Raw genomic sequence first — 24,090 nt, forward strand, 5'->3', positions numbered from 1 at the left:
GCAGAACTAATTGCATTGAAGCAAAAGCCGCATGATATCGCAGAATCGCTAATTTTGCCCGCATGTTTAGAAATTGTTAAGATTATGTTTGGCAATGAAGCGCAGCGAGACGTCCTAAAAATTCCCGTTTCGGACGATACGATAAAAAGAAGAATTATAGATATGTCAGGTTTTATAGAGAACGCAGTGACGGCGAAATTAAGTACAAAAAATTTTGCGCTGCAAATTGACGAATCCACTGACATAAGTGGCAAAGCCCAATTAATCGGATTTATTCGCTTTGTTGACGACACTGAAATAATAAATCAGTTTTTATTCTGCAAGGAACTTATTGGTCACGCAACTGGAGAACACATATTTAATTCATTATCATCTTATTTGGAAGAATGGAAATTATCCTGGGAAAATTGCGCAGGAATCTGTACTGATGGAGCTCCAGCCATGCGTGGCAGTATTAAGGGATTTTGTAGTCGAGTTAAAGCAATAAATTCAAATATAGTCTCTACTCACTGCTTTCTGCACAGGGAATCTTTGATTTCGAAGAGTCTACCAGCAAACTTAAAGTCTGTTTTGGAACAAGTCGTACATATGGTGAATTATATTAAATCGAGACCATTAAAAACCCGTATGTTCAAATGATGCGTGGTGTACTAAGCTAGCATATTTAGCCGATATCTTCAGCTACTTAAATTCAGTCAATACATCTCTTCAAGGAAAAAATGAAAATATTCTGACATCCACAGACAAATTGCTAGCTTTCCAGAAAAAGCTTTTGCTTTGGAAAAATCCTATTGCTCAAAATCGCAAATTTGATATGTTTCCGTTATTAGCAACGGAAAATATTGTTAACATTAACGAAATGATTTCAAATGTGGCAGAGCATTTGTCAATATTGCAAGACAAAATAACTCATTACTTTCCATCTCTTAATATTGAAGACTTTGATTGGGCGCGAAATCCATTTGGTGAATTTGATATAATGAACCAAGATTTTTCTATTCAGGAAGCAGATGAGTTTATTAATATATCAAGGGATCGAACGTTACAACTAAAATTCAAAGAAGAAGGAGTGGAAAGGTTTTGGATTTCCATCGAGAATGAACATCCATTTATTGCAAAACGAGCGTTGAATATCTTGTTGCTCTTTTCGACGTCCTATCTGTGCGAACTTGGATTTTCAACTCTAACAAATATTAAAAGCAAAAAAAGAGAAAGACTTACCAATTTAGAAGAAGAAATGAGAGTAGCGCTCTCTTACATAAGACCCAACCTTGAGGAAATTTGTAAAGGTCGTCAAGCGCAAATTTCTCATTAAAATAAGTTACCATGTAATATATATCTTTATTTCAATTAAATATTAATCTTCCAATTATTTTGTGTGATTTACATTAGATTTACAAATTTTATGATAATGGTGTTCCGCCAAAATCGAGACCACTTAAAAGTGTTCCGTGATCCCAAAAAGGTTGAGAGCCACTGACCTAGACTAAGTTGTCTTATTTTTAAGCTGCGCCGGCCTTATGCCGCCTGCCTGTCGGCTACTTGCGGTTCGCCTGAACCTGCGCTTGCTGCTCTTCCGCTCTTCTCTTTCCTTTTCTTCGGCGGCCACTGCAGCCATTACTCAGCAGAAAAGTTTATTTTTGTAATATGTAAATTTACTTTGAATAAACGTTTGATAGCCAAATACCTCGTCATCTAATTAGTGACGCTCATGAATGGATTAACGAGATTCCCACTGTCCCTACCCACTATCTAGCGAAACCACTACCAAGGGAACAAGCTTGGAAAAATTTTCCCTCGGGTCCGTACTAATTTGAGTGAAAATAGCGGTTTTTCCGAGCGTCCAACCCTGTGGTGTGTTGTGTCCCGTGTGTGGAGTTTCCGTACGTGCCGTGAACCATTTTGGGGTGTCTACCCCATCCCGCAGGGTTATGGGGTGAAATAGCGCCGCCACGTGCCAGTTAACCGTAAAGCCTGCCGCGTGTGTCGATCCTTCTCGAGTTTTCTAGAACAGGCGAACATATTTTCACCTCTAATCGGGGTTATTCAACCCACCTTTTAGTGCCCCTAAAATCGGTACGTCCGAGTGCCAAAACGGCCGTACGAACCGCCTGAAAATCGGAGGAATCTAAAATCGAATCATTAGTTAGAGACCAGGAGCAGCGAGGAGGTACAGCGTTTTTGGCCGACTTTGGGAGACCATATCTCGGCTACCATTTGGAGTAGCCCCGTCGGGAAGGTACCATCCTCCAATACCCTCGTCGGAAGTTTAGATCCCGAGTTATCCCTCCCCAAAGTCGACACCGGAAGCGAAAATATCGTTTTTCCAACCGCCCCCCTCTCTTACCATTGACCCTAGGTCCCTCTTTTGGTACCATTAAATCGACTCCCCTCAGACTACATCCTCCAACAATACTTTCCCCCCGTAGCTGTACCAACCCCCAATTATAGGGGTGTGCAGTTCATCAAAAACCACCCCCGGTTTTTGACTGGATTGGGCTCCCTGGATGCCAATTAACATCCTGGCACCGTCAGAACATCTGCCCCAATTTTTCTTCGAAATGCGGCTATAGCTACTTCAGCTATTTACTCCACCATTGCCGAGCTTCCGCACTTGGACACAACTACCGACCGCCGCAGCAACAGCGGCAGCCACGGCCATCCATCGGCTGCGCACTCGGCGAGGACCAAGTGAAACGATTTGTGTTTGTGTCCTACCGTTCGTGGTTTTTTTTAGTGCCCTGTCGGTGTTTTCTTAGACTTTTACTTACCAACCCCCAATTATAGGAGTGTGCAGTTCATCAAAAACCACCCCCGGTTTTTGACTGGATTGGGCTCCCTGGATGCCAATTAACATCCTGGCACCGTCAGAACATCTGTCCCAATTTTTCTTCGAAATGCGGCTATAGCTACTTCAGCTATTTACTCCACCATTGCCGAGCTTCCGCACTTGGACACACCTACCGACCGCCGCAGCAACAGCGGCAGCCACGGCCATCCATCGGCTGCGCGCTCAGCGAGGACCAAGTGAAACGATTTGTGTTTGTGTCCTACCGTTCGCGGTTTTTTTTAGTGCCCTGTCGGTGTTTTCTTAGACTTTTACTTAGCTCCTACATTCAGGGACTAATCCGACCGGCAACTTATCAGAGTATCAGTGAGTGTGAAATTCACCAGCTTTGACATGGCGACCGCAACTCACATCTGTGTTGGATGTGGAAGATTTTACCCCACGGGTAATAGTCTTGCTCAATACAGGAGGAGATATTGCAGGGGTGACGCTGCTGCTGCGCCCAATCTATGCCGGAATTGTGAGCGGGGGTTTCCAACATTGACCGGCCTACAACAACATCGCAGAAGAGCACACCCAACCGACTACCAGAACAGCCTCGAGACCGCTGATCGTCGCCGTAATGAGCCAATTTCTGGGCTGGAGCGCGCCTCAATCTGGCTGGAGGAGCTGGCCTACGAGGGGCTTACGCCCATAAATAAACATCTTGCTTCCAGGTTCCAGCGCTCAGTCGATGACGTCAGAAACCTCCGCAAGCTCCGTTCGTATTCTGAGATGAGGTCTCGTCTCGAATCGTAGCAGAAGGAAGCTCCCGATCACCCTACGCACTCGCCGTCTCGCTACGATCCGCCTGAGGTCCCGGCCGGCCCCGTCCTCCATCCAGCGGGGTGCATTATCTTGCCGTAGTTTCGGGGCCCGCCGTCAGCCGCCTGCCACGCCGCCTCGTCGGAGCCTCAGGGTGAGGCGGAAGACCGTGAGATTTGAATTCAGCACCCCCGATCGTGGCTTGGGCCTATACAGCCCTATTCTGTCACCTGGTCCGGACTCTGTTTTTGGCCCTGACAGTCCGAATAGCCCACCAGTCCCTGGCCGTGACGGCGGCCCAGACTCCGCCGGGCTGTCCGCGTCGCCTGGCCGTTCTCAGCCGTCTTTGGCCGATGAGCTGGGTACCGCAGTGCTGGCGCGGCCTGCTGGGTCCCCGCCTCCCGGTCCGCCGGACTCTGGCCACTCGTCCAGTGATGGTTTTGGCGGGCGGGGGGGGGGGGGGGGTTCCGTTCAGACTCTATCTGCTCGAGCTCATCGAGCATGATTCCGTGCTCGAGGCGATCCGCCGGCTGGTCTTGCGACTGGTTTCGAAGGATGAACCTCAGTCAGCCATATTAGATAGCCTGTATAAGGCTCTTTGGACACCCAAGGCCGCCCCTGCTGCTGTGGACGGCCCGGCTCCTTGCGCCGCGCCTGCCGTGGAATCGACGGGAGCGAGCGGTGGCTCCACCGCTACAAGAGGTATCAGAAAGACAAGTCATCTCTGGCCAGTCTCATCGTCAAGGGTGTCGATCCGGGCGCGATCGGCGTCACACCGACCGAGGATGATGTACGAGCGCGCTATCTTCAACTGTTCGCCGCCGACGCACCAGAAGATCGGCACGAAATATTTGATATGAAGGCCCCTACACCTGGCTTGTACTCGCCGATTCTTCTGGAAACTGTGCAGGTCGCAGTTGCGAGTCCGAAAGTTTCCAACGCGGCTGGACCCGATGGCATGACCGCCGCCGACCTCAGGAGAATTCCGGTGAGGTGGCGAACAGCCTGGTCCGTACTCTGCATAGGATCGTGGCGCACAGTGGAACGAGCCTGTACAAACTTCGGACGTACTGGTTAAAACTGAACGATCAAATATTACAAAGACATATTACGTATTTTAATCTACAGCACTTTTCTGATTTAAATCAAAGAAATTATTTTTTCAAATCAAAAATTTACAACAAATATTTGCTTTTAAACTTCGTTACTTAATTATCCTAAATAAGCCTATAAAGAAAGCGGAAGACCACTAAGATGCGATAATCGGAACTCTATTACATATAAAATAATCTAAGACTAAGAACCTAAACATTTGAATGATATAAAGTTTTTTTTATTGTTCCCGAACTGACAGTATTTTTTTTTTTTAACTTTCCAGTTTAGAGTAACCGTAAGTAAAATGCCCAGACATGCCCGCGTTTATATTAAAATATTATCATTTTGAATATTTTATACAAAACAAATTCGAGTCCGACTGATCCGACGGGATCCGACCGTCCTATCTACATCGAATTTAAGCATGCCATGCACAAAATAAGTGACGCATGACGCCTCGAGTTGCAACAATATTTTGACGTTTATGTTATTATTGACGTAATTTAGTTGTAAAAATGGAATTTACTAACAAAGATTTTTGCAATTTTCTCCTACAAAATAAAACAGACTTTAGCGATTATAATTACCTTTATGAAATAGTGCTAGATAATATCAACAAGGCTTTATCGAGTGGTGCTAAATTGGAGTTAAAAGAGGCTTTACGAAAGTTTTGTTTTAAATTGAAGGAAAGATATATTAAAAGCAGTTACAATAATAATCGCTTTTTTTCAAAAAATTCCAACTGGTTGAAAAAAAATTTCGATATCCCAGAAATTGTAAGAGAAGAAATGTTAAATTCGCTTAATGAACCTGATATTGAAGAAAAGGAAATCCAATTAGAAAAGAGAAAATCGTTCTCTGATTTGCAGGACTTAAGTGCAAGACATAAAAGGAGGAAAACGAAAGACATTAGAGATCAATATTCATCCTACGGGTTACTTTTTGCAGCCAAAACAAACCTACGTTCTGAAGGATATACGGATTTTGCAAAGGTAACTATAACCAACGATAATAATATATTATTATATAGGGTTATTTACGGTGAGTGTCCTATGAAAATTTCTGGAAAGGAATAGGCGAAATTTTTTTTTCAGATTTTCCTTAAATTTTTTTATTTTTTTACAAGTTTTTGTTTTTGATTACAAACGATAGCTCATAAAAAGTTAAGATAGCAAAGTGCAAGCGGTTTTGCGCTAAGTCGAACCGTTCAGCTTTTACAGACCCTCATAAATATCAAAAAGGCCTATTAAAAATACAGGCCTAATTTTCCATCTTATTTCCTTTAATTATTTGATATTTTAAAAATTGTTACTTTCCTATATACAGGTCGTTTTTAAATAGGACACCTTAATATTTTATTACATACCTATTTGGATCTTAGGGCCCAAAAATAAGCACTTTACTATAGCAAAATGCTATCGTTAAATATTAAAAATATTTTAGCGAAATGTTTAAATGTATCTGCAAACTATAATAAGCACGTCTTTTTAATAAAATTGTAATAATTCCTTTTCTTAGTCAAAAATAATAATAATGCCAACTGTCAAACTCTTAGGTCCCTACAAAGGTGTATTTCTTATTTATAGGTCATAGAATATCTCATGGAAAACCCAAGCCAAGCCAAAGAAGTAAGAGAATTTTGCCAGACTAGCAGGCACAGTGTTAAAAATATTTCGGGAGAAAAAGCGATGAGCATCTTTGTTAATTCAAAGATGTCAAAACACCAATACAATACTCTACGACAATCCTTAATCCTCGAAAATATGAACCATTTTCCTTCATACTATGCCATACAACAGACTAAATTAGAATCTTATCCACCCAAAGAATATATCACTATAACAGAGGTATCAGCATCTGTTAAACTTCAGGCTCTTTTAGACCATACCCTTTTAAGGATATTGAAAACTGTGGAATGTGTTACGTCTAGCAATGATATTATTTTAGTTAGTAAATGGGGTTTTGATGGCGCATCCGGGCAAAGTACTTATAAGCAAAAGCTAACTTCAGGTGAAGATTCGAGCATTTTTATTTCCAGTTTGGTACCCATAAAACTGTACAATGTAAAAAACGACACTATTATTTGGGAAAATAAAAGACCATCTTCGACTCGTTATTGCCGTCCACTAAGATTTACATTTGTTCATGAAACCCCAGAGGTAATAAGAAAAGAAAAAAAATTAATTGACAAAGAAATTGAGAATCTTCAAGCCACCCAAACAAAATTCGGGCTAATAGGGCACAAATTACTTTTTACTATGATAGATGGTAAAATATGTAATACCCTTACAAATACATCTTCTATGTGTTGTTATATTTGTGGAGCTAAACCAAAAGAGACTAATATCTTAAACAAAATTTATCAAAAACAACCGGACGAAACATGTTATTCTTTTGGTATTTCGAGCTTGCATGCTTGGATTAGATGCATGGAATGGATGTTGCATATTTCGTACAATTCAGATTTTAAGAGATGGTCGTGTACTACTACAGAGCATAAAAATTTAAAAGCTACAAGGAAAGCCAGAATACAGGAAGACTTAAGAAATGAATTAGGTATTTTAGTTGATGTGGTAAAACAAGGGGTTGGTACCACGAATGATGGAAACGCGGCAAGAAAGTTTTTTTCCGACTGTTCCACAACTTCTAAAATAATAGGCATCGATTTTACATTGCTTGAAAGGATTAAAATAATCCTGCAAACCCTTTCATGTACCGAAGAAATATGCCCTTTAAAATTTGATCTCTATACAGCCCAGACAGCTAAGTTATATGTTTCTCTTTACGACTGGTATTACATGCCCCCTTCAGTCCATAAAATTCTAGTTCACGGAGCAGATATTATAAGAAATTTTGTGGTACCAATTGGAAAGCTCTCAGAAGAAGCCTCCGAAGCTAGACATAAAGAATTCAGAAACGTCAGGGAGTTTCATGCAAGAAAGACCAATAGGAGGGCTACAAATGAAGATATATTACACAATTTATTACTTTGGTCTGATCCATATATATCACATTTATCTAACAATGGCTACGAAAGAAAATCGTGCTTGCCGATAGAGGTCAAAAGCCTTCTCAAATAAAAACACTTTTCCCTCTGTTGTTCAATCCACCATCTCCAGCATGGCGTATGCAGATGATCTGCTTCTCCTTACGCCTTCCACCAGGGAAATGTAGATCATGCTGAGGACCTGCCAACGATGCTTCGAGATACGCAGCATGGAACTCAACCCAACAAAATGTTCTAATATCACTGTCACTTTACCTGGCCAACCTAGCTCCTGTCTTCGTTGGTGCTACAGCGGTCCCGACCCTCAGCGCCGACAGCAACTTCGTTTTCGATTGTCGTCTTAAGTGGTTCAATTTTTTTATTGGTGAAATATATTAATTCGTGGATTTTTTTTTTCTGAGTGGTTTATTTGGGTTAGTTATCTTCGACCAACGTAGATACAATTTTGAAATCTACTTCTTCGGGAGTTTTTCCCATACGGTTTGTACTGTTTCGGTAGTTAGAAATTGTTCTTTGGCTTCTGGTGTTGACTATTGATTCGGTGTTTTTTTTTCGTTAGTTCTGTTGGTTGATTGTTTTTTGTGGCCCTTGGTTCTGCAGTTTCCGTGTGGTTTCTGTTGTTTTTGTTGTTGGCTGCGGTTTTAGTTTCGTGGGTTCTTTTGGTTTTTGTTCTACTGTTTTTTGTGGCTTTTGATTTTGCGATTTCTGTCGGGCTTCTGTGGTTTTTGTTGTCGGCTGTTCTTTTTGCGGTTTTTATTTCGTGGGTTCCTTTGATTTTTCTCTTACTGCTTTTTGTGGCTTTTGATTTTGAGATTTCTGTTTGTCTTTTGTGGTTTTTGTTGTCGTCGCCGGCTGTTTTGATGGTTTCCGTCCTGTGAGCTTTATTTTTAATTTCAACTTCAGTATTGATTGTATTTTTTCGTAATTTTTTTCTTTTCTTCGTTTTTTTCTGTTGTTTTTCTTTTTTGATGTAATTCCTTCACAGGTTCGTCATACGTTCGGGAAGATTTGCGTTTGTTTTTTTTGTCCATTTTGTTTTATTGTGATTAACTTTTCTAGATACTATGTGAAGTACAATTAAATTCCGGGATGGGGAAATATTGCACATTCTTGAATTAACTTTTCAATTTTTTGGATAGCTTCTTTAACTTTGGTTATATTTTTTCTTTCATTTTCGATTGCTGTCTTAAGCAGTTCGATCTTTTTCTTGGTAAAATATATTAATTCGTGGATTTTTCTTATATTTTCCCTTCTGAATGGTCTATTTTTGTTGGTTAGTATATCTGCGATTAATGTAGATATAATCTTGAAATCTATTTGTTCGATAGTTTCTTCCTATTCGGTTTGTATTCTTTCGGTAGTTGGAAGTTGTTCTTTGGCTGCTGGTGGTGGCTGTTGTGTTTTTTTTTCGTCATTCCGGTTTGTTTGTTTTTTTTTTGTATTTTGTTTCACTTGGTTTTGCAATTCTCGTGCGGCTTTTGTTGCTTTTGTTGTCGGTTGCGGTTTTGATTTCGTGGGTTCTTTTGGTTTATCTTCTACTTTTGTTTGTGACTTTTGATTTTGCGATTTTTGTTGGGCTTCTGTCGTTTTTGTTGTTGGCTGCGGTTTCGGTTTCGTGGGTTCTTTTAGTTTTTCTTTAACTGTTATTTGTAATTCTTTATTTTGCGATTTCTGTTGAGCTTCTGTGAGTTTTGGTGTCGCCGGTTTCTGTTTCGGTGGTTTCTGTCCTGTGAATTTTTGTTGTTGTTGTTCTACCGTTTTTTCTGTCTTTTCATTTCGCGGTTCCTGTTTAATTTTTAAGTTTATCTTCTGTATGGGTTGTATTTTTTTTAGCTTTTCTCTGTTTTTCGGTTTTTTGGTGTTGTTGGTTTTTCTTTCGGACGTAGTTCATTTACGAGTTCATCAGTTTGGGAGGATTTCCGTTTTTCTTTGTTATTCATTTTGTGACACTTCAAGCACGATCTGTCGATACCAAATAAAAGTTGGAAGGGTGATAGTTCTCTTTTATATGGAATAGGTCATTAAAATTCAATTAGAGACCGGTTGCAGATGGGGTAGGGTTTATCTATGAATTTTTTATTTTGTTTAATTTTTTTTGTTGAAAAATTTTTTGTGAGACAATATTTAGAAAAATTAAGTGTTTGAAAATTTGTAGAAAGGAATGAAAGTAAAAAATGTTTTTCGTTTTAGGTATGTTAATGGGATAAAATTTTTGGGGAATTTTGTGATATAATTTTAAGAAATGATGTGGAGTTGAGGTAGTGTAATTTTTACAAATTGCGTATATGGATTTTTTTTATCATGGTAAGATTATGATTTTAAATATTGCGGAGGTAGTTTAGTGTTCATGATGATTATTTTTTGTTAACTGTTTTTATTTTTGATTAGTTTGTTAGCATTGAAATATTCATTATCGGAGGGAGTTGAAATAAAAAAATGTGTTTTTTACGTCGAACGGAATTGAAAAGTTGTCTAGGTGGTATTGTTCGATGTCGGGAGCGGCTGTCAGGGGCGGTGTAAGATTTAAACAAATGAAAAGTTTGCGGTTAAGCGGTGAGTTGTAGTGGAAAATTTTGGGATGGAGTGGAAAGACGTTATTGTTTTTATTTTTGATAAAATTGTAGAATTTTCGGTTTTTTTAATGATTTGAAAAACAAATATTAAATATTGTTACTAATTTTGATAGGATTCGGTTAGTTTGTTTCAATGGGATATTTGATTGTAATTTTTATTCAAGCAAGGGTGGGTGCTATTTGGTAAAGTTTTTATGAAGCTGAAAATTTTAGGGTTAAATTTTAAATGTTTATATTGCGCTTATCTATTATCAGATAAAGCTTAAATTTTTACGGTATATTCTTTGATATTTTCTCTTGTGAACGGGATCAAAAAGTCGGTCACAAGTAGAACCGTTTCGCGTAGGGAGAGGTTTTTCGAAGGCGGTGCAAAATTTTTGAAAACAATTTTTTGCCACTTAATGGTGTGGAGTAGCGGAATTTTTTGGGATGGTTCGATAGCGCTCATCGACCTTGACCTTCGATAAAAATTGCAGCCTTCTCGGGTTTACCTAGGTAATTAAAAAATAATAAAAATTTTCATTTCGCAAAAAATATTTTTTTTATATTCGAAATGGTTCTCTTTAGAGCCACAAAAAAAAATAAAAATTCGGTAAAGTATAAATCTGTTGTTTTATTGGCAATGATTAGGACTTTTTTGTTTTAATTTCAAATGAATTTGTTAGTTTGATTTTATTTTCAGAATCGTGAAAAGTATGAAAAATATACTTAGATTGTAAAAAATAAAGATGAAGAAAATATAAATGATGGGATGAGTAAATTTATACAGTTCAACTAAAGAAAATTAATGTTTGTATGTAAAAGTGGATTTTGTAGATTTTGATTTGGATATAAATTTTGAAGATTTTGGATGGATGTAGTTTTTGTATGAGGGGTAATTTTTATGTGTCCGCTTCTAAGAAAGTAGTAAAAGCAATTAAAAGTTGGTTGAAGGTGAAATTGGTCAGAGATGAAAGGTTTTTTTTTTTACATTGATGTATATGAAAAAAGTAGAAAAATATGAAAGATGGATCTTTTGTTTGATTTTTTGTTCGAAAGAGAAAATGGCTTATATTTTTTAGTTTTTCTCGTGATTGCATGTATGTTAATGGACAGCACCGACTAGACTTTACCCACGATTTTTGGAATTTTTATATTTTATTGATGAGGAAATTGGAGATCTAAAATGGAACGACGTCATCCTCCTCCTAGGAGATTGCGTGCAAGCGACATATTGCCACGAAGAAGAACGGCGTGATTTAACGCTCAAAAAATTCAATGCGTTAATCGAAATATAGCTTGACCGCGAGGAAATAGAAAAACTCGTGTCTCATAAAATGAACTTGGTCAACGCTTTATAGTCTTTCCACTATATACGTCTCAGTCTATAAAATATACATATTCGGCGGCGAAGGAAACGCATGCGTGGATCACTAATCGGATCGAGTGGCTAATTAATATGAAGATTTTGTTTTAAACATTTTTTGCGCCGAAGGCAGGCGACGCGGTGATCTCACCCGCTGCCACATTCTTTTTGCGGCGGCCGCAAGCGATGATGTCACCCAGCAGACGAGTTTCAACTCGTAAAAGCTCGTCGGCTGGGTGAAATCATCGCGTGATACATTGAACGATTGCTGTTGAGAATAAAAAATGTCGTGGACCTTACATGCCGCGTCCAAAGTGCGCACGAAATATGTACAGTTAGTCAAGGAAATGTTTTGACATAGTAAAAAAAGTTTTTATTCTGCATTTCATCATTGATGAGAACAATTTCTACTTAATTTTTAAATTTTCCTTTATTAACTCATGTTTAGTCACATATTTACTAACCAACAACGACAACGGAAACCCCCTATAAATTTTTATTAGAAAATAAGATCAAAAATCAAAAGAAAGTCTAGAATTTCATTGTCAAAAAAATGTTTTTACAATTTATTTTTTATCCGTATTTTCCACCTTGGGCAGTTTCTACTTTTTGAAATACAATTTATCTTAGTCAAGCAATCGTTGAAAGTTATTTAGTCAATGTGTGTCTTTTTTTTATTACTAAAAACAATAAACTTTCAAAATTTTAAAATGCCCGGCAAAAGAACATCCATGGACGTCATCCAGTTGGTTTATTATAACCGGCAGATAGGAAAAATGGTTCAAGAATTGTCTGAAATGTTCTCCATAACAAGGCAGACAGTGTACAATATTTTAAATCGCGCTGAAAACGAGAAACTATTGTCATTAAAGCTTCCAACTGGCCGTCCACGTAAGATTTAGGATAGAACAGAACGTGTTTTAAGAAGAAAAGTAGATGAAAATCCCATGGTATCCATTCGAACGCTTTCACATGAACTTGAAGAAGAATGTGGCATTACAGTCTCTCACGAAACGGTAAGACAAGTTTTGAAGAAGAACGAATATTCATCTAGAATAGCTCGAAAAAAACCTCTTCTGACAATGCAACATAAAGAGAGGCAATTGTCTTTTGCTGTGGAGCATATTTCAAAACCTAACGAATACTGGGATGACGTTATATTTTGTGACGAGACTAAAATTATGCTTTTTATAATGACGGACCGAATAGAGTGTGGAGAAAACCGTTAACTGCATTGGAAAGTCGGAACATAATTCCAACCGTAAAATTTGGAAAACTTTCGGTAATGGTTTGGGGGTGCATATTTAGTAAAGGAGTTGGAGATATTTGTTTTATTGAAAACACCATGGATGCCAATCAATACTTGCATATCTTGAAGTCTCATCTTGTTGGCAGTGCAAACATGTTTGGGTTCTATTCTAATCAGAAACCAAATTTTAAGTTTTATCAGGATAACGACCCAAAACATAAGGCTCTTTTAGTGAGAACATGGCTTCTTTACAACTGTGGTAAAGTACTGGATACTCCTGCCCAGAGTCCAGACTTAAACCCAATTGAAAATTTGTGGAATTATTTGAAAAAAAACATTGCCAAAAGACTTCCGAAAAATCAATGTGAGTTGAAAGCTATAATTCTGGAGGAATAGAATAAAATACCAGCAGAATATGTGAAAAAATTAATTTATTCGATGAAACGCCGTCTTCAAGCCGTGATTGATGCTAATGGCAGTCACACAAAATATTGATCATCGTAGAATCAAATATGCATCCCGTATTTTGCAATTTATATTAGTACAGTGGCTCTCAACCTTTTTGGGATCACGGAACACTTTTAAGTGGTCTCGATTTTGGCGGAACACCATTATCATAAAATTTGTAAATCTAATGTAAATCACACAAAATAATTGGAAGATTAATATTTAATTGAAATAAAGATATATATTACATGGTAACTTATTTTAATGAGAAATTTGCCCTTGACGACCTTTACAAATTTCCTCAAGGTTGGGTCTTATGTAAGAGAGCGCTACTCTCATTTCTTCTTCTAAATTGGTAAGTCTTTCTCTTTTTTTGCTTTTAATATTTGTTAGAGTTGAAAATCCAAGTTCGCACAGATAGGACGTCGAAAAGAGCAACAAGATATTCCACGCTCGTTTTGCAATAAATGGATGTTCATTCTCGATGGAAATCCAAAACCTTTCCACTCCTTCTTCTTTGAATTTTAGTTGTAACGTTCGATCCGTTGATATATTAATAAACTCATCTGCTTCCTGAATAGAAAAATCTTGGTTCATTATATCAAATTCACCAAATGGATTTCGCGCCCAATCAAAGTCTTCAATATTAAGAGATGGAAAGTAATGAGTTATTTTGTCTTGCAATATTGACAAATGCTCTCCCACATTTGAAATCATTTCGTTAATGTTAACAATATTTTCCGTTGCTAATAACGGAAACATATCAAATTTGCGATTTTGAGCAATACGATTTTTCCAAAGCAAAAGCTTTTTCTGGAAAGCTAGCAATTTGTCTGTGGATGTCAGATTATTTTCATTTTTTCCTTGAAGAGATGTATTGACTGAGTTTAAGTAGCTGAAGATATCGGCTAAATATGTTAGCTTAGTACACCACGCATCATTTGAACATACGGGTTTTTAATGGTCTCGATTTAATATAATTCACCATATGTACGACTTGTTCCAAAACAGACTTTAAGTTTGCTGGTAGACTCTTCGAAATCAAAGATTCCCTGTGCAGAAAGCAGTGAGTAGAGACTATATTTGAATTTATTGCTTTAACTCGACTACAAAATCCCTTAATACTGCCACGCATGGCTGGAGCTCCATCAGTACAGATTCCTGCGCAATTTTCCCAGGATAATTTCCATTCTTCCAAATAAGATGATACTGAATTAAATATGTCTTCTCCAGTTGCGTGACCAATAAGTTCCTTGCAGAATAAAAACTGATTTATTATTTCAGTGTCGTCAACAAAGCGAATAAATCCGATTAATTGGGCTTTGCCACTTATGTCAGTGGATTCGTCAAGTTGCAGCGCAAAATTTTTTGTACTTAATTTCGCCGTCACTGCGTTCTCTATAAAACCTGACATATCTATAATTCTTCTTTTTATCGTATCGTCCGAAACGGGAATTTTTAGGACGTCTCGCTGCGCTTCATTGCCAAACATAATCTTAATAATTTCTAAACATGCGGGCAAAATTAGCGATTCTGCGATATCATGCGGCTTTTGCTTCAATGCAATTAGTTCTGCCACTTTATAAGAAGCGATTTGCGCTTTATCCGAAATTGTAACGCTCTTTCGAAAGCATGTTGCTTGCACTTCTTGATTTTTCAGCAATCTTTCGAAATAATCTTTACCTTTCGAAGTTAGACAAGAATGTTTTGTTGAAAGGTGTCGCTGTAACTTAGCTGGGACCATTGCACTGTTAGCCAATTTTTCACCACATACAATACATCTCGGAATAGGAACATCTTGACTACCGCTCCATGTAAAACCAAACTTCAGATATTCTTCCGAATAATGCCGAACTGATTCGGATATCTTTTTACGTTTATTTTCGGCATTTTTGTTGCCTTGCATATCTCCTTCAATTGAAGAAGACCTGCTTGTACTCGCCCCAACATTAACCTCACTTTCAGTCTTTCTTTTTAAAAATTTGTCCATATTTCAGATTTAAAAGTCTTGTATAAATGCTAAAATAAGCAACTAAAAAAGATAAGAATACTGTTAAAACTACACAACTTGCATTTCATCTTACCAATTTCCAACAATATAAAATATATATATATATATACAATAAAAAACACACTCACGAAAACTCGGTATTTATATTAAATTATGGCTGAACCGCAGATCGAAATTGCGCTTTTGTTATTTACGTACGAAGAAAGAGAAACAGCACGAAATCAACACTACGTAGCGCTCCCTGCGTTATCGAGTACACTAGAAATTTAGTGGTATTCCCCGGAGTAACTCCAAACGACGTAACTGCGTCGTTCGATAATTACACTGTTAATATTATTGACTGTTCCGCGAAAATTTAGAATAATATTGAATATTTTTGCTAAATTTCAAATAATTAACAAAACTATGTAGTATTTACTTTATAGTAATAAAAAAATTTACTGTTTCTTATTATATTATATTCAAAATTTTCGCGGAACACCTGGGACCGTTTCGCGGAACACCAGTGTTCCGCGGAACGGCGGTTGAGAACCACTGTATTAGTATGTAAAAACATTTTCTTGACAATTAAATTCTAGACTTCCTTTTGATTTTTGATCTTATTTCTTAATCTTAAATTTTTTGGTTTTTCGCGTTGTCGTTATTTGTTAGCTAATATATGACTAAACATGAGTTAATAAAGAAAAATTTTAAAAATGCAGTAGTTATTGTTGAAATCAATAATGAAGTCTAAAATAAAAACTTTTTTATTATGTCAAAAGACTTTCTTGACTGACTGTATATGTAAGGGGGTGGTCGAATAAGGGTTGTAGTCTTGCGGGTTGTGCAACAGAAACTCGCACTCCCCATCGAAAATTTAGATTTTGTTTGCGACGAGGGCGGGGACAAGAAAAGCAAACACGGACAACTGTTACCCAACTCATTTAGGGTGGTGTTTTCTAGACTGAGCGGATGCGGTAAAACTAACGCCATGTTGACGTTACACTTCAGCCCCAATGGAGCGCGTTTCAAGAACGTTTACGTCTACGAAAATTTAGATTTTAATAAAAACAAACACTTGCTTTAAGATTACCACACACTTGTTTATTGCTTTGACAATTGTTTCAGTACACTGTACCTTCTTCAGAAAGAATCTATAAACTAACTATCACAAAGTTGATTACAGACTATCCATACAGTAGGTAGAATATTTACCTAAGGGTTTAAGAGGGCAGAATTATTTAAGTCGGTTTGATCGTTTAGTAGCAAATTTGTATATTTCAGTTTATTAATTTCTATTGTTTCTAATAACGTAAGTTTTTTGCTTTTGCCTTTACTATGTAATCAAATATCCCATTGAAACAAACTAACCGAATCCTATCAAAATTAGTAGCAATATTTAATATTTGTTTTTCAAATCATTAAAAAAACCGAAAATTCTACAATTTTATCAAAAATAAAAAACAATAAGGTCTTTCCACTCCATCCCAAAATTTTCCACTACAACTCACCGCTTAACCGCAAACTTTTCATTTGTTTAAATCTTACACCGCCCCTGACAGCCGCTCCCGACATCGAACAATACCACCTAGACAACTTTTCAATTCCGTTCGACGTAAAAAACACATTTTTTTATTTCAACTCCCTCCGATAATGAATATTTCAATGCTAACAAACTAATCAAAAATAAAAACAGTTAACAAAAAATAAACATCATGAACACTAAACTACCTTCGCAATATTTAAAATCATAATCTTAGCATGATAGAAAAAAAATCCATATACGCAATTTGTAAAAATTACACTACCTCAATTCCACATCATTTCTTAAAATTATATCACAAAATTCCCCAAAAATTTTATCCCATTAATATACTTAAAACGAAAAACATTTTTTACTTTCATTCCTTTCTAGAAATTTTCAAACACTTAATTTTTCTAAATATTGTCTCACAAAAAATTTTTCAACAAAAAGAATTAAACAAAATAAAAAATTCATAGATAAACCCTACCCCATCTGCAACCGGTCTCTAATTGAATTTTAATGACCTATTCCATATAAAAGAGAACTATCACCCTTCCAACTTTTATTTGGTATCGACAGATCGTGCTTGAAGTGTCACAAAATGAATAACAAAGAAAAACGGAAATCCTCCCAAACTGATGAACTCGTAAATGAACTACGCCCGAAAGAAAAACCAACAACACCAAAAAACCGAAAAACAGAGAAAAGCTAAAAAAAATACAACCCATACAGAAGATAAACTTAAAAATTAAACAGGAACCGCGAAATGAAAAGACAGAAAAAACAACAACAACAAAAATTCACAGGACAGAAACAACCGAAACAGAAACCGGCGACACCAAAACCCACAAAAGCTCAACATAAATCGCAAAATAATAAATTACAAATAACAGTTAAAGAAAAACCAAAAGAACCCACGAAACCGAAACCGCGGCCAACAACAAAAACGATAGAAGCCCAACAAAAATCGCAAAATCAAAAGTCACAAACAAAAGTAGAAGATAAACCAAAAGAACCCACGAAATCAAAACCGCAACCGACAACAAAAGCCGCACGAGAACTGCAAAACCAAGTGCCACAAAATACAAAAAAAAACAAACAAACCGGACTGACGAAAAAAAAACACAACAGCCACCACCAGCAGCCAAAGAACAACTTCCAACTACCGAAAGAATACAAACCGAATAGGAAGAAACTATCGAACAAATAGATTTCAAGATTATATCCACATTAATCGCAGATATACTAACCAACAAAAATAGACCATTCAGAAGAGAAAATATAAGAAAAATCCACGAATTAATATATTTTACCAAGAAAAAGATCGAACAGCTTAAGACGGCAATCGAAAATGAAAGAAAAAGTAAAACCAACGTTAAAGAAGCTATCCAAAAAATTGAAAAGTTAATTCAAGAATGTGCAATATTTCCCCATCCCGGAATTTAATTGTACTTCGCATAGTATCTAGAAAAGTTAATCACAATAAAACAAAATGAACAAAAAAACAAACGCCAATCTTCCCGAACGTATGACGAACCTGTGAAGGAATTACATCAAAAAAGAAAAACACAACAGAAAAAAACGAAGAGAAGAAAAAAACCACGAAAAAATACAATCAATACTGAAGTTGAAATTAAAAATAAAACAGCAACCGCAAAAAGGATAGACACAAAAGGGTTGGAACAACAAAAGGAGCTCACAGGACGGAAACCACCAAAACAGCCGCCGAAGACAACAAAAACCACAAAAGACAAACAGAAATCGCAAAATCAAAAGCCACAAAAAGCAGTAAAAGAAAAATCAAAGGAACCCACAAAATAAAAACCGCAAAAACAACAGCCGACAACAAAAACCACAGAAGCCCGACAGAAATCGCAAAATCAAAAGCCACAAAAAACAGTAGAACAAAAACCAAAAGAACCCACGAAACCAAAACCACCAAAACCGCAGCCAACAACAAAAACAACAGAAACTGCAGACCCAAGGGCCACAAAAAACAATCAAACAACCAACAGAACTAACGAAAAAAAAACACCGAATTAATAGTCAACACAAGAAGCCAAAGAACAACTTCTAACTACCGAAACAGTACAAACCGTATGGGAAAAACTCCCGAAGAAGTAGATTTCAAAATTGTATCTACGTTGGTCGAAGATATACTAACTAACCCAAATAAACCACTCAGAAAAAAAAAACGCAAAATCCACGAATTAATATATTTCACCAATAAAAAAATTGAACCACTTAAGACGACAATCGAAAACGAAGAAAAATGTAAAACCAAAGTAAAAGAAGCTATCCAAAAAGTGAAAAGTTAATTTAAGACAGTGAGATATTTCCCCATCCAGGCATTGAATTGTATTTCACATAGCGTCTACAGAAGGTAATCGAGATTAAAACAAAACGAACAAAAAAAATCCTCAAAAAATTATATCCAGAAGAAAAGGCGTCAACATCAAAAACTCACCCCCCGACAAAAAACTCACATCAAGAAAAAACCGAAAGAAAAACACAACGAAAAGATACAACCGACATGAAAGATAAAATTAACAATAAAACAATTTTAGTGAATGCAGGCTGTTAATTTGCTTAAGGAGGCAGAGCGATGTGACAAGAAGTCTAGTGAAATTTTAGAAACCATTAAAGCTCTGGACAAACTGGAATTGGAGACTCGTATAGAATTTTATAAAAAAACGAATCAATTCAAAGAATTTCTGGAGACGACTAAAAGACCGGAAAAATAGGAAATAGAAATTTGGGACCACTGCCTCATATTGACTGTCTTGTCTGTGATAGTGCGCGCTTGTGCCCTTTTTCAGTGATCTGATCGGTTTCTCACTGTTTTAGCGCTGTCGTATTTTAGTGCAGCATAGCACAGTGTTTTATCGTATGATTGTCGGTCCAATTTGTACTGTTTAGTCATGAATTTTCTTTTATCTCTTTTACAATTTGTATGTCAACTAGTTTTATATCGTTGTGACTCTTATTTAGTGCGGTTTTCCCCACCGATGCAGACTTGTCACTGTTATTATTGTTTATTGCGGTTTTGGATCTTGTTCTTTCTTTCTCTTTGGTGCTTTTATATTTGTTAGTACTCGTCCGACCGCTAACGTATTCCTTTTATGACTACCATTTGCTCCCTGTTGGGCTCTACTGTTTGATTTTACATGTGACATTTTGTATTATTTTTATTTAGCTTAGTTTATGGCCACTACGGTCGTTATCAGTAGTAAAGTTTGTTCTCTGTTCCATCTGTAAAATCTTGGTAAAATTTTGCGAGAATAAACGTTTTGGTAGCCAAATAGCTCGTCATCTAATTAGTGACGCGCATGAATGGATTAACGAGATTCCCACTGTCGCTACCCACTATCTAGCGAAACCACTGCCAAGGGAACGGGCTTGGAAAAATTAGCGGGGAAAGAAGATCCTGTTGAGCTTGACTCTAGTCTGGCATTGTAAGGTGGGAGTAACTATGACTTTCTTAAAGCTTTTTGGCTGGGGAGAAGTAGTTGCTCGCAAAGTGTGGGGGCTTGTTAATTGACCCCTTGTTTGGGGCGCGTGAAGCTCTGGTCAAGCACCTTCCGCAGTCCAAGTCGATTGAGGTGTTGGGCCGTTCGGTACTAGTATCTGAGACTTGGACTCCCCCTCTCTTGTAACGTCTGCTAAGACATTGGTGGAGTCGCTTGAGGTGTCGGTTTCAAACTAGTATCCCAGACTCTTCTCCCCCATGCAAGTGCCAACCCCCCCTTCTCGTGGTAACTGCTGGACACCGGTCTTGACACGTGACGAAGTGGGGCTCTGGCTATGCGGGCGGCGGGCGTAAGGCTCGAGTGTGGTCTAGCTACCCACTGCATCCGCTAGGCATTCAGGTCCCAAGGATAGCCACCAGGGGCTAATGTGAGAGGGTTATGTCGCTACGCTTGAAAGCATTTGAGGATGGAGGTCAACCAGGCCTTGTTCAGCGGACTCGGTTCTGGTGTGTGAGTATAACTCGTCAGTGCGGTTAGGTGGCACCTCCGCATTTTGAAGGACTAGTCCTGGCCTCGCCAACCAACACCATGGCCGTTCTGAAATGGAAGCCTACCGAGCGGTAGGCGGAACTATGCGCGGAACAACCCCCCAATGGGAGAACGGCGTCTGGAGGGTGTACGCTTATGGGCAATGGAGGGGGGGCCCGGCCGCCCGACAATTGTGCAGGCACTAAACCAAAACATAAAGCCTCTGATGGACTTTCCCGGGGTGGGGCCGCTGCCCTCCCCTCCTGCTACGACTGGTCGAACGGAGGAACGCGCAAGCGGATCTTCGAACCCGGCCCCGCGGCGTGTGGGTGGTCCTCTGACAAGGTCGAAGGCCCTTCGAGGTGGGTGTGCTGTTGCCAGTGGACGTACGCAGCTGAGGCCAGACACCGCGGGACCAAGTGGTACTAGTAACGCGGTGGAAGATGGCCGCGCTGTAGTCCTGTTAACGACGACCAATGCCGATTTCAACGGCGTAGCCGGACCGACGCGGGCAGATGAATTTCTCTGTCCACTATGCGGTCGATCCTTTACCACCAAAACCGGACTGGGAGTGCATCGGAGGCGGGCACATGAGGAGGAGTATAACGAGGGGCTCAAAGCGCCCAGCGTCAAAGTACGCTGGCAGCGCGAGGAACTCGAGCTCATGGCTGTCTTGGAGGCGGAGGCAATACAGAAGGGGGAACCCTTCTTGAACCTCTACCTACTCGACAAAATGTCAGGGCGTTCGCAGGAAGCCATTAAAGGCGTTCGGCGACGTCAGGACTACAAAGCCATGGTTGGTGAAAGGCTTGCGGAGCTTGAGCATGAGCACTGGGCGGAGGTGATGGGGGCCGAGTCGCAGCAATGCGAACTGGGCCCACGGGACCACCCGCCCGAGATTCGTGCAGGCCTAGCGGCGGTTTGGGAACTGATGACGGAGGCGGAAATCTCGGCAAATGAGATCAAGCTGAACTCTGCGCCTGGCCCTGACGGTATCACGCCACGCCAATGGAACGAGATTCCCGAGCGACTTCTCAAGGCTCGGACTTCTCTACTTCCAGAGAACGCTCTCCCAGAACATCCGGGAGAGTACAGACCGATTACCGTGGCTCCAGTACCCTTGCGGCAGTTTAACCGTGTGTTGGCTGGCCGCTTGGGGAATTCGAACTTAATAGACCAACGCCAGCGTGCTTTTATGACCGCTGATGGGTGCTGTGAAAACACGGTAATTCTGGATTCGGCCATACATGATGCGCGTGGCAGGAGGAGAGAGTGTCACTTGGTGGTGCTTGACATTGCTAAGGCTTTTGACACCCTCAGCGACCATGCGATCCGGTCTGCCTTTGTCGGAAACCGACTTCCGGCTGCATTCGTGGAGTATGTGATGACGGCGTACGACAAGGCGTCCACGGTAATATCAGTGGACGGTCGAGTTTCGAGCTTCTGAGGAGGTGAGAGTTCGGCGAGGAGTTCGTCAAGGGGATCCCTTATCACCCCTCCTGTTTAACCTGTGTTTTGACTATGCGTTGCGCAGTATGCCGCGGGAAGTTGGATACACGTTGGGGGGAAGCGAGAACATCCAGTGCCTGTCTTATGCCGACGACCTGGTCGTGCTCTCGAGCACTCGATTCGGGATGAACGTCGCGCTTAAGCACCTGCAGTCAACCTGCGGAAGCATGGGTCTGAAATTCGCTCCAGCCAAGTGCATGTCACTGTCGTATGTACCTGTGGGAAGGAGAACAAAGTGAAGGTCCTCACTGAGCCTTCCTTTCGTCTCGGTGGTGAATTACAGTGTTCACGCGATGGCGCTACGTTGTTGTGGACTACGATTCACATGGCATAGTCCATGCTGAAACCCAGCTACAGAGGCTCCTTGAACGTATTGGATACACAGCGCGACTGGGAACAGGCACAACATTCCAAACCCTTGTCCGCCGCTATGCACAATACTCCCGTCGGAATACTCGCACAGTCCATCGGTGGGACACTTTTCCACCCTAGGGCTGCGGAAACCTTTGCGGAGGATGGAATTGAATATCAACTATCTCTGGGCAAAGATTTAGGACCCTGCGTCTTTCCCTCCTTCTTTTATACGGGATTAAAGATTTCGAAATTCTGAGCAAAAGTTCTATCATGTTCTATGTACTCAATCCGTCGGTGAGTGTGGACGTGCGTTTCGCGGCTCCTCGTAAATCGGTAGCATGTCGCAACAGCACAGGGGTAAACCGTCGAACAACCCCCTCATCTACACTATTCCAGTTAAATCGCTCAGCTATCGCGGCTGCCGCCAGCGGCGCGGCCGCTTTGAGATTGTGTTTTTGACCCTCCGCTCGCGGTTTTTTATAGTGTCCAGTCGGCATTCCCGAACACTGTTCAGCTAAGCTTCTCCATTAAAGGGGCTCTTGCCGGCCGATGCGAACTTTTCTCCTGGTCTTTCTCTCTTCGCGTGTGTGGTGTCTGTGCGCGTCGTATGGCTTCACAGGGGATTTACCCTACGAGGGGTGTGGCGGCATATACTTGACGGCTGCTAGCCTTTCGCAACATCGCAGAGGGTACTGCCGGCGCCCAGTGGAAGAGGGCCCTAGTGCATGCGGGAAATGTGGCCGGGCCTTCGGGATCATCATCCGCGTTACCGTTTTACGCTCCCTTGTGATCTGATTCGAGGACACTGCCAGGCTTTTTGACTGGGGAGAAGTAGTTGCTCGCAAAGTGTGGGGGCTTGTTAAGCGACCGCTTGTTTGGGGGCGCGCGAAGCTCTGGTCAAGCACCTTTCGCAGTCCAAGTCGTTTGAGGTGTCGGACCGTGCGGTACTAGTATCCGAGACTTGGACTCCCCCTCTCTTGCAAGGTCAGCTAAGACATGGTTGGAGTCGCTTGAGGTGTCGGTTTTTAACTAGTATCCGAGACTCCTTCTCCCCCATGCAAGTGCCAACCCCCCTCCTCGAGGGTGATGTCGCTACGCTTGAAAGCTCCTGAGGATGGAGGTCAACCAGGCCTTGTTCAGCGGACTCGGTTCTGGTCCCTCTTGAAGGTGTGAGTATAACTCTTCAGTGTGGTTAGGTGGTACCTCCGCATAATGAAGCACTAGTCCTGGTCTCATCAACCAACACCATGGTCGTTCTGAAATGGAAGCCTGCCGAGCGGTAGGCTAGATTATGCGCGGAACAACCCTCCAATGGGGGGGGGGGGGCGCGCTGCCATCCCCTCCGCTGTAATCCTGTTAACGACAACCAATGCCGATTCTAACGGCGTAGCCGGACCGACGCGGGC

General features: G+C 40.1%; 1 protein-coding gene across 1 annotated transcript; it reads left to right on the plus strand.

Annotated features, from left to right (window-relative positions):
• Positions 1-5,000: 5,000 nt before the first annotated feature.
• LOC132698072 (uncharacterized) lies at positions 5,001-11,544 on the plus strand. Its single transcript, XM_060663925.1, has 3 exons — positions 5,001-5,679; positions 6,274-7,243; positions 11,363-11,544. Exons 1-3 carry the CDS (start codon positions 5,203-5,205, stop codon positions 11,542-11,544), a joined length of 1,629 nt encoding a protein of 542 aa, XP_060519908.1. The 5' UTR covers positions 5,001-5,202.
• The last annotated feature ends 12,546 nt before the right edge of the window (positions 11,545-24,090 follow it).

Source organism: Cylas formicarius, unplaced genomic scaffold, assembly GCF_029955315.1.
Source record: "Cylas formicarius isolate icCylForm1 unplaced genomic scaffold, icCylForm1.1 PGA_scaffold_2__14_contigs__length_35257938, whole genome shotgun sequence".
NCBI lineage: Eukaryota > Metazoa > Arthropoda > Insecta > Coleoptera > Brentidae > Cylas > Cylas formicarius.